Genomic DNA, 12,008 nt, shown 5'->3' with positions numbered 1-12,008 from the left:
CATATGAAGTGTCATTGAGGGTTAACAGTAAAACTACTCATTATAAAACATCTGATGTAGATACAGATTGTTCATCAACAAACCCCGAGGCCAATGCCAGCATCCTTATAGGCGGGTAGCGCAAGAGTAAAATACAAACACTTGCTTCATGAGAATTAAACATAATTTGACATAATACAGGACATGTGCAGTTTCAAATAGTCTAATTTGCGTAACTGGCCATGACACGTGTGCATCCATACATCCCTTTCAAGCAGAAGGCAGGGTTCACCCTGGACAAGTTGTCACTTCATCGCAGGGGCCGACGCATGTGCAGACATTTTTTTTAAGCCTAAAAAATTTTCATGTAAAAAGTAGGGGTGTAACGTTACACAAAAATTTCGGTTCGGTACGTACCTCGGTTTAAAGGTCACGGTTCGGTTCATTATCGGTACAGTAAGAAAACAACAAAATATACATTTTTGGGTTATAATAACATTGATTTTGATGTTTTGAGCAATAACAGTTTGAAAGAAAAAAAACAGCTTTGTTTTATTAGTCAACATTGCAACTTTTTCTAAATTACATTTAACCTTTAAGCTTTTTTATTTCACTTTTGTTATGTTTTTGTTTATTTTCATAGTATTTTTAGAATGTGCCGTGGGCCTTCAAAACATTAGCTGTGGGCCGCAAATGAGTGGACACTTTTGACACCCCTGCTATAGATAATACACAATTAAATCTGATAAATCTATGGATAAAAGCAGAGCCTGGTGACGCATGCGTGTTTATCATAACTCTCTCGCTCTCTCTGTCTCTGCCCCTCCCTCACGAATGCTGCTGCGCGCACAATTTGTTTTGTCTTTAACCCCTTTTTAACCCTGAACGTACATTGAAAAAACACGCAACCCTAACTCAAAATGCCGGACAATCGAGGCATTTAAGAAACTCCGCCCTGACAGCTCCGCAAAAGAGGACATGTCCGGTGAAAAGAGGACGTATGGTCTTTCTATCGTAGCCCGTTAGCTGCTAGCATGCCGTGTGTTGTGCCTCGGTGTGCATTGTTTACTCAACGTGCGTTACGCTACTTAATATGTCCGTGTGGAAACTCGTTCGGTACACCTCCGAACCGAAACGGTTCAAAACAAATACACGTACCGTTACACCCCTAGTAAAAAGACATCTTTCTATTATTATTAGTATTGACATTTCCACGTTTTTTGTCACATTATGCCTTTTTGCTCCCATTTTTCCAAGATGATCTACGGTCTGCAAATATATTTGCTTTACGTATTTCAACAGTAAGGCAAAGTGTAGCCAAACCACGAAAGTTTTTTTCCTCTGTCTTGTTAGCACTACGGCGAGTCATGACTCTTGCTAGCCAAAAGCTTGTCTACACGCTCCCACCACTTTCACAGCAGTGGTAACGCACACATTCACTGGGCTTTTGCAGATGTCATGTCATGTTTAATCACAGCTTGTATTTGATTACCTAGTAAATGCATGACACAAGAAACAATTCTTGCCAGCAATTTTTCCTCTCTCCTACCGTGTAGGAATTCGAAGAAGAATTACAATGCATAAGTACAAAACCCAAAACCAGTGAAGTTGGCACGTTGTGTAAATCGTAAATAAAAACAGAATACAATGATTTGCAAATCCTTTTATATTCAATTAAATACACTGCAAAGACAAGATATTTAATGTTCAAACTGAGAAACTTAATTTTTTTTTTCAAATAATCATCAACTTAGAATTTAATGGTAGCAACAAAAAAAGTTGCCACAGGGGCATTCTTACCACTGTGTTGCATCACCTTTCGTTTTAACAACACTCAGTAAACGTTTGGGAACTGAAGACACCAATTTTTGAAGCATTTCAGGTGGAATTCTTTCCCATTCTTGCTTGATGTACAGCTTAAGTTGTTCAACAGTCCGGGGTCTCTGTTGCCATATTCTACTCTTCATAATGCGCCACACATTTTCAATGAGAGACAGGTTAGGTCTACAGGCAGGCCAGTCTGGTACCCGCACTCTTTTACTACAAAGCCACGCTGTTGTAACACTCAGTAAACGTTTGGGAACTGAAAACACCAATTTTTGAAGCGTTTCAGGTGAAATTCTTTCCCATTCTTGCTTGATGTACAGCTGAAGTTGTTCAACAGTCCGGGGTCTCCGTTGTCGTATTTTACGCTTTATAATGCGCCACACATTTTCAATGGGAGACAGGTTTGGACTACAGGCAGGCCAGTCTAGTACCCGCACTCTTTCACTACGAAGCCACGCTGTTGTAACACGTGCAGAATGTGGCTTGGCATTGTCTTGCTGAAATAAGCAGGGGCGTCCATGAAAAAGATGTTGCTTTGATGGCAACATATGTTGTGGGGATATCCTTTACACACTGATGTCAGTTTTTGATGCAGTAACTGAGGGATCGACGGTCACAGGCATTCAATGTTGATTTTCGGCCTTGCCGCTTACGTGCAGTGATTTCTCCAGATTCTCTGAACCTTTTGATGATAAGGACCGTAGATGGTGAAATCCCTTAATTCCTTGCAATAGTTCATTGAGAAATGTTGTTCTTAAACTGTTCGACAATTTGCTCACGCATTTCTTCACAAAGTGGTGACTCTCGCCCCATCCATAGGTTGAAAAGGATTTGCAAATCATTGTATTCTGTTTTTATTTACGATTTACACAACGTGCCGACTTCACTGGTTTTGGGTTTTGTATTTGTTGTGGGCCAAATGTATTTGTGATGGTCTGCCACAAACAATTTAATGTATTGGAAACACTGATGTAACACTTATGAGACGTGCTTCCATAAATTACCTAAAAACATATTTTTGACATTTGCACTGTGGTTTGTAAATACGACACTCACTAAGAAGAATAAGTAATCGCGCGTAGCTACACTGAGGAAGTATGTCACTTTTCTTTACTTTATGCAGGAATAAAGGTGATGAATTGTTCTCTATTTTATATTATTTTTTTAATTTTTAAAGGCCAAACGGCTGTTTTTGTTAGTTTTTCCAGTAGCCCCATTTAGTCGAAGGACAATAACCTGCATGTTCGGTTAACTGGAGACTCTGAATTGTTCATAAATGTAAGTGTGAATAGTTGTTGCTCTAGTTGTGCCTTGCATGGCCACTGATTGACTGGCGACCAGTCCAAGGTGTACCCATCCTCTTGTCCAGTCATCTTAGATAGGCTCCAACTCAAAGGAGAAGTGGTAGAAAATAAATACATATTCTAACAATATAATACCTTAGTCATATTTCCATACAAATTTGAAAATCACCCATTTAGTACACACTCTCCTTTTCTCCCTCTCTCTCACTGTGCTGTTTTCTGTATTCTTTATGGGTTAGACCATGTGGGCGGATGCTATATTTAGCACCAAGGGAAAAGTCAGTACCCTGCCCTGGTCTCCGCCATTCCCTCCCACCAATGAGCCCCCCACCCTTTCCCAATCTGGTAAGCAGGAAGGGAGTCACTTATGCAGCCTGACTGTGCCACAAGGCGCCTGTCAGTCCCACTGTCCCTTTGATTATTTCAGATAGTTTAATTGGATCACATAGGGGCTTTTAAACACAAACAAGCGGCGCCTCAGAGGGTCCAAAAGTAATTATTCTCAACTGGCATGTCTGCAAATGCACACTTTAAATTGCAATCGTGCATGCACATACAAGCATCCCTGCTCCTCAAGATCTTTTTATCTTCCTCTCAACTTGTTGTACCACCCACATACATTATATGCACATAGCTCGCGTGATCCCAAAGATTTGTGCGTCTTTGTGCTGGTCCGCTTTTCCTTTTACTTTTGCAGCTGTGCGATTTCACAGGTTTGTTTAAAAGGATAGTCAGACAAAAACACTGTTGAAAAGAAAGGAAGGCAAGGAGATGGTATAAAAAGTAATATAACATTGAAGACAGTGAGGGAAATATGAGGGAATACACTACATTAGTAAAGTAAAGAAGAACTTATACAAATTTTAAAAGCGTGTAAGCCTGGACTATTGCAGTCTGAAATGATTTGTATACATAGGTTCTGGTTATGTATGTTCATATAATTCCTAGTGGTGTCAATAGTTTTTTTTAATCAGATTAATCACACTTTTAAAATTTGATTAAAGGCAATTAACTTAAATAATTTAAAAAGACTCCAATATTTTGACCCAAATTCCATTTTTTTGTCCGAATGTCATACAAGAACTTTTTTTTTTTAATGTTTAACTTGCTTACAACTAGTCATTTATTTGCTCAAAACGGCTCATTGAAGTGTATTTTCAAGTGAAACCTGCCACCAAGCACACCAGTCAGCGTCTCATCACTCATGTTTGCATTGGAGTATACATATTGGAGTATATATATTGACCTGAAAACTGACCATATAGCAATTTCTCAGGTAACCATACTGTAAAGTAAAGCAGCGCAGATTTGCGGTCAAAATAAATTGTGTGACTAATCTGCTTTTAAACAAAATGCTAAATTGTTTGTGATTAATCACATGTGTTGAATACAGTTTTTTGTATACTTGGTAATAAAAAGTTGTGAATGTCTTTATTGATATACATTTCTGTTATATGAGAAGCAGTAAAATTTAAATAAAAATTTTGGTTGTTTTCCCACTTAAAAAATTACATTAAGTTAGTGTAGTGCAGGGGTGTCAAACGTACAGCCCAACCCGCGAACAGGTTTTATCCGGCCCGCGTGATGAGTTTGCCAAGTAAAAAAATTAGCTGCTTTTTAGGGGGAACGAAAGAAACTGCTGTTCTAAATGTGTCCACTGGATGTCACAATAGCAATTATGTTAGGCAAGCAAACGGTTTATACCGGGGCCAAGCAAGAGGTACACAGTAAAGGGGTACTGTGGCTCCTCCTCCTCAACCCACAGAAACTTAAAACCTGCCGTTTTATGTCTTCTGCTTTGAACACCGTCGTTTGGCATCCTCGTTGCCCCAAAATGTCTCTGTCAAACACGAGAAAAGTGAACTCAACCCTCTTGAATAGTTTTTACATCCGTTTCTTACGGTTTGTTGAGTTAGCTCTGTATTGATATGTGGACATGACAAAAGAGGTATTAGATACCTAGAAGAGTTTACCTGTTGTGTTTTTGTTCAATCCCAGAAAGACTGTAACATAAAGTTTAATCCTGACTTTGTAGATACACTGAGACGAAGTCTAAACTCATTGTGTTTTTGAAACTGCACCAATTTCCTCAGAATTTTCAACAGACTTGAAGTGTTTTGTCCAGAGGATTATTTGTGATTTGCACGTTTTCATAATGTGCTTGTTTTTTTTTGGGCCAAACAAACACCAACAAAGAAAACAACCTGAAGTTGTCTTTATTTTTAAGTTATCATGCCATGATTTTACCATTCCGGCCCACTTGGGAATATACTTTCCTCCATGCGGCCCCTGAGCTAAGATGAGTTTGACACCCCTGGTGTAGTGTGTCTATATATATATATTGGTTATACAATACTGATAACAATTACACTGAGATTTATGTGTATGTTTAAATGTATTTTTATTTGTATTTTTATTTTTCAAACTTTGGCTTTAACTGTAGTTTTTGCATGTTTTAATTAAGTAGTGGTAAGCCTATGTTTAATGTCTAATTAACATAAAACCTGTAAAATAGCCCTTATATTCTATTATAGTTAATTGAAATACCACAACACCGGATATTGTTCAAAGGAGATACATTTTAATATAAAACTTGCACACAAAACACAGCACATAAATGTAAAATGCACAGCAAACTATTTGCAATGTAGCTCTTTTAAATAACAACTTCACAGTGAAGTAAAGTAATCTACTGGAGACATAGGCGCCGATCTACATTTCTGCCAGTGGGTGCTCGGTGTGTGTGTATTAAAAAAAAAAAATAGACGTTAGGCGAAGTTAATATCCCATATGATTTGTGGCTTTATTATTTTGTAAAACGGACAAAACTTGCCACAAAATTAACTACAACAAGTTTGATTTTTCAAAAATTATTTTAAAGATTGAAAGCTGCCAGTCATACAAAGACTATAAAAATGGGACCCATTACCTCCCTGCTTGGCACTCAGCATCAAGGGTTGGAATTGGAGGTTAACTCACCAAAAATGATTCCCGGGCACGGCCACCGCTGCTGCTCACTGCTCCTCTCACCTCCCTCGGGGTGATCAAGGGTGATGGGTCAAATGCAGAGAATAATTTTGCCACACCTAGTGTGTGTGTGACAATCATTGGTACTTTAACTTTAATCCCACGTGGGTGCTCAGCAATGGATCGGCGCATATGACTGGAGAGCTTGGAGCAGATGGACGCTCAGGTGGATTTAATTGTATTTTTTATTTTTTTCGCGCATGCGTACTAGGTCGCGTTCCGCTGGCGGACGGAGGGGAGCGGGGGTCTTAAATGGTGGCATTGTAGTGTGTGGACCAGGATAAGGTTAGGTGTGATTTACTCTGGATAACTTTAGTGTAAACCAGGCCTAAATGATCGGAGTAAAATCTGTGGGCCGTGTCCAGTCCAGTCCCAAGAAAGCCCAAATGTGCAATGGACTCAGCTATTTATCTTTATTGCTAAATGCATTAAGAAAAACAAAGATGGATTATGGACTGGTCTATCTATCTTTTGAGAACATCAAAAACACCAAGTAGAAGTGACACAGAAAAAAGAAGTCTGTACCCCAATAGCAATTTTCTGTCTAGAAAAGTCTTTTAAAATTACTCTTAAAGGGGACTATTGCACAAAACTGACTTTTATTTTTACCTGTTGGTGCCTGTTTTGTGTATTTTGGATCCCGCAAGTCCCACAAATTTGAAATCAAACAATGGTGGCATGGCAGATATTTATTAAACAATCTTGCCTTCTTCCAAACCAATGTTTTCATTAATTTAAACATTGTTAGATGTTTTTTATGTTTGTAGCGTTAACGTGCTTGAACACGCCTGACTGCTCACAGCGTGGATTCACAAACAGCGGGAATGTCACTGCACAGTGACAATGATGTACCTTGTATTACCATCAGGTGCAATAGTGACACCGAATACATTTTATTAGCAGCATTGCTTTCAAATGTGTTGCATGGATGTCTTATGCTTTACAATGTTAGCAGGGCATTCGCGGTTATCGGCGCATTAAAAAACAGGCGTGTTAATGTAACCGCACTCAATGCATGAACGACTTCCACGTGGGCAGGCATTGACGTCACCACTGCCCGCCCAACTCGTACTTCGCCCTTCTGTGATTGGACAAAAAGTCACCAGGGGCGGGGTTTGTCGCGGAGGTCTTCTGAGAAGTTGTCTTGGTAGATTCCACTGACTTTCAACGGAATATAGACGGAGAGGAGCTGGCTATCTTTTGATATGAGCAATGGTCGGCGATTATTCCTCTTTCTCTGTGGATAAAACGGACATGAGAAACTCTAAAAACGGACTAAGTTGCAAAATGGTGCTTCAAGCGGTCGGCAAAGTTCTAAGGTAAAAAAAAAAAGCCTGCTTATAACGTCTCAGTGCACGCTGCTGCGTTCACTGGACTTAAGACGTGTCGGACATTAGAGGTATTTTCTTACTGCGTCGTCTTCAATTTAGGGCTGAACGTTATAATGTAAATGTTAGAGCATGAAAAGCAACACAGGGGTGTGTAATTCCACAAGTTTTCATCTCGCAGCTGCTCCATCTGGATTTGTAGTCTTCAATTCGCTGCATTAATTTGATATAGTCAATACTTTGTTATAAATGTTTAATTGTGTGCACGTTTCAATGCAGATACTCAACGTGACAAAAATCACTGTTTTATGGCATGAAACATGCACATCTAATATGTAAGATGCATCATTTGAAAATGTTTACAGCAGTGGGTTTCTATAAAGTTGTTGATGTAAATACATGTAATTGCATAGAAGCCTTTGTACTGCATATTCTGGGATTAGTGACCATGTTACATTTAATTGGTTACATTTCTCCACTTGACCTACATGTTATGTGTAAAAATTGATGGATAAATGAATGATTTCATAGACCAAAGTCTGACTTCCTCGGAATGTATGACCAGATAGGCGTGCCAATAGTGGCTTTGTGTCTCATCCTAGTGACACAAACAAAATACTCCCATTAATCCCCACATGTGCAAATTAAGCCAATAGCAAGTTTGCACATGTGTATTTAGCCTGGTTGTGTCAAGTAAAGAAGACATGCATAGTCATGGGTTCCTCTGGACGCCAGCTTGGCTTGTTAATGATTTGGTCAAGTTTCCTCCTACCTTTCATGCCTGGGGACAGGTGGCTATGCAAACAGCAGGCTGAAGGCTACATACCTCCAAACCTGTTGTGAGAAGCAATACAGTGGGACACTACACACTTTCTTATCGAACTCACAACAGATGTCTGCTACTTCCCACACCTATATTTATTTTCCCCTTTTTTATTGGTTCTAATAATTTTCAATCTCCCGCAAACACTGAACACAAACACTTCATCAAAGTTAACAAGGATGCATAGTTTGGGATTTCACGAGGCGGCTGTAGTGCTGTTAACAGCTCCTCTATTAACCCGTTTCTTCTTTTGCTGAGAGGTTTTTGGCATTGAGTTATTAATTTTAAAAACACTACTTAATTCGCACAAGAAGCAATGGGGACTGCTGGAACTGTTTTAGAATGTTTTGATACTTGGCTACGAGATTCATCTTTACTTTCACTGTTCGATTCAGCAACATTTCAGTTTGACAGATCTCATTTCACTTGTATCAGTAACCTACTGTATTGTCAAGTTAATGTCCAAGCTAACCTTCCTCCAAGTTTGCCGGACAATCCCAGTCTTATCTCTCAGTGCACCCCCCCTTCCTGTCACACGTTGTGATGTTGATGAGGCTCCATTATAGTAATGTCAGAGGTATACTGCAAGCCCCTGAGCTTCTGAATGGGATTTAGCACAGGATGACAAGGGGAAGAGGCATTAGGCTGTGTGCTGCTAGGACAGTAGTCGTTGAATTACAACAGTGTGTGCACATGTTTCGGCCTGCTCCTTGGCTACAATTCTCATGTACTGATTTACAGTGCTGCTGATGCCCCGGTGATGCTGCTGCTGATTAAGTGGAGACAGCTGTGCCTTCTAGGTTTGCTGCTTATCTTGTACCAGCAGAACAAAAAGTGATGAGGTATTCATAAAAAAGTCATTTTGGGACTGCGGAAGCAACTTTGGCAGACCTACAGAACCTTGCACAGGCATTAAACGTACTTGCTCAATCTCATCTTATCCTCGTAATGGCTGCTGTGGTTTGGCTTTTTAGCTGTAACGCTGTTCTCATCTGCTTGCGTATGTTTCAGGAAATAGAACAGTCTTGTCTTTTTAATTTGGATTCCAAAATAGATCTGGAGGATTGGCATGTAGTAAATGGATCCTCCTGACTGACATCACTCACATATACTCTTATTGGAAAATATTTGAGTGATGTCCTGTAAATATCAGCCTGAATTCTGTGAAGTTGGTAGTGTAGTAGGGATGGGTGCCTTTTACAATTAAACTAATATAATAGGGTAACAATTCCAATTACCTGCGTCTATAAATATTTTTTTCATTTAACATTGAGCTGATAATAACTCTGTTGTCCAGTTGTTTTATCTTTGCTTTTTTGTTTGTCTCATTTGCAAGTATGCACTCCACTCATTTCAGTTTGTCCTCGGTGTTACGCTATAGCCAGGAATTAGTCTTTGTCATTAAGTTGAATGTGCCAATCTTGTCTTTTGTTGAGCCCTACAAAGTTTTTGCTTGTAAGTATTGTATTTATTACGCACCAGTTGTTTGATTTGATTGCCAAATTTAGAGGTGTTGAAATAATCAGTAACATATATATGGCAAAACCAGTATACATTTGCATTAAGCTTGCTTTAAAAGTGGAGCCTTGCTTTTTGAGGGCTTTTCTGTTGCTGCATGGAAAATTGCAAAATGATCTACAGTAGAGGTAGTCCATGCAGTTTGATTTAACGTGAATCAGTACTCAATAGCACAGATGGAATTTGGTCGTTACCTAAATAAAACAACCAAATTCAGTACCCATCCTTTTCGGAGAAGACAAAGCAACTACTTCTGATTGGCTCATTCTTGGAACTTATTAGAAGATCGTCCTAAGGTTATGTAATTATTTTAGCAGCTAGAGTGTAAAAGGATGATTTAATTGTCAGTTTTTTATTGTCAGTTATAGTGTTTTAGAGGAGGTACCTAAGGTAATTTTCCACTGATGGCCTGTAATGTGGATTCATTACCACCACTGTCCCCTAATTGGTTTGGTTTGTGCCGTACCGTCCATAGGTCATGCATTCTGCATGGGTCAAAACCCACATAACGCCAAATAGACAAAAGTATTGGGATGTAGTAGAAGCTGTGCAACAACACTATATCTGCTTCAAGTTTTGTTTTGTTTTGTTTGTGAAAGGTGTGTCCTGTGCACAGTGGGCTACTTTTATGCACAAACTCCTCAACATTTAGGACTCTTTCATTTCTCTAGGTCTCTTGTGATGCTGCTTGTAACCAATGTTCCCTCTAATTTTTCATGTGTGTGAGCAAATGCAAAAACTCCTTGAGCATTCATTGGAGCCCATATGAGCAACATCAGATGTGCACACTGTGGCTATACCAGCAGCACACCTGTCCCAAACCTGACTAAATAACAAGTTCAATCTCCATCCATCCATCCATTTTCTACCGATTGTCCCTTTTGGGGTCGCGGGGGGTGCTGGAGCCTATCTCAGCTGCATTCGGGCGGAAGGTGGGGTACACCCTGGGCAAGTCCTCACCTCATCACAGGGCCAACACAGATAGACAGACAACATTCTCTTATTATTATAATCAGATGACAGCAGTCATTTCCATGAGGTTATTTTCTAATATAAGTGTTTAGGCCCACTTACAATGACAATAACAAAAAATATTGTAGTTCATGAACTGTGTACTTGTATTGTTTGTCTGGGTGGAGGTCCTGCTTAGGAAATAGTTTGTACCCCTTGCAGACATTGCATTTAGTTCCCATTAAAACATTCACATGTTGCACAATGAGATGTAAACAGGGGATCATGTGTACATTCCTGCAACTTCCTGTTTGTAAAAAATATATTTTTATTAGTATTTATTTAATATACTAACAGCATTTCATGATTATTATTCATAAATTAAGATTCCGAATGAATGACACTAGAATAAGTACACATTTGATTGGCAAATCATAGTGTAACGACCTGGAATGACACTTTATGTCCGACTTTTTGTGTGGCTGTAAACGCATCACTGGCTAAGTGCCATATGTGCATGTGTTGGCGCAAGTGAGAAAGAGCGAGCGGCTGCTGTTGATATAACAAAGTTGCTTTTGGTCTGGTTTGTACTGCAGAAAATGACCAGTTTTGCTAGATATAATTTTTTTTACTAATGTTTTGGTGATGTGTTTATGGCCGACAATAAAGGGTTTTGCTCAGTAAAGTGATCGATGGAATTCATGTCCTCAAAGTGTCTCGACAGACGTTACAATATTTGAACAATGATGACGAAAACTGTTTTCTCTGTCGTGTCCATGTGTCGAAAATTGTTATGCGCTTATTTTTTTATTTGATTTTGTGCGTGGCATATATTTGCCGTGCGCAGAGGACGCTTGAGCAGTGCGCAATTGCACAGGCGCGCACCTTAGAGGGAACGTTGCTTGTAACGTATGCACCACAGCTGTTGTGGCCAGCTGGGTTGGTCGTGAAAAGTAAGAGGGCAGGAGATAGTGAAGCAATTGTGGTTTGCTAGTTAGAACATGTATGCATAGTGGCACAAGTGTATATTTGTGTGACAGAGTCCTTGCATATACATGTAACAGTTTAGGCGGGCTACTGCTTTTTTAGTTTTAACTACTTGTGTTGTATAGTATCAGGAGCGGTTTTAAACAGAAGCTGGAGAATGTGCATGAAAGTAGATCTCATAACATTTCCATCATCTGTAAAACAGTTTGTGTTGAAGAACAAATATATGTTACACAGATCACTATTTTAAATTTGTTTTAAGTA

General features: G+C 39.3%; 1 protein-coding gene across 4 annotated transcripts in view; it reads left to right on the top strand.

Annotated features, from left to right (window-relative positions):
• Positions 1-12,008, top strand: part of mob2a (MOB kinase activator 2a) — a 105,350-nt gene that overhangs the window by 78,639 nt on the left and 14,703 nt on the right. The window contains exon 1 of one of the 4 annotated variants that reach the window (XM_062035266.1): positions 7,294-7,456. The exons of the other annotated variants lie outside the window; for them this stretch is intronic. Coding sequence (XP_061891250.1) covers positions 7,350-7,456 — 107 coding nt within the window. The 5' untranslated portion in view covers positions 7,294-7,349. Of the gene's footprint in view, positions 1-7,293; positions 7,457-12,008 lie in introns of those variants that run through there. 4 annotated transcript variants of the gene reach the window in all.

The sequence above is a fragment of the Entelurus aequoreus genome, linkage group LG24 (genome assembly GCF_033978785.1).
Source record: "Entelurus aequoreus isolate RoL-2023_Sb linkage group LG24, RoL_Eaeq_v1.1, whole genome shotgun sequence".
Lineage (NCBI taxonomy): Eukaryota > Metazoa > Chordata > Actinopteri > Syngnathiformes > Syngnathidae > Entelurus > Entelurus aequoreus.
The sequence above is the reverse complement of the archived record's forward strand: the minus strand, read 5'-3'. Positions and strand labels throughout refer to the sequence as shown.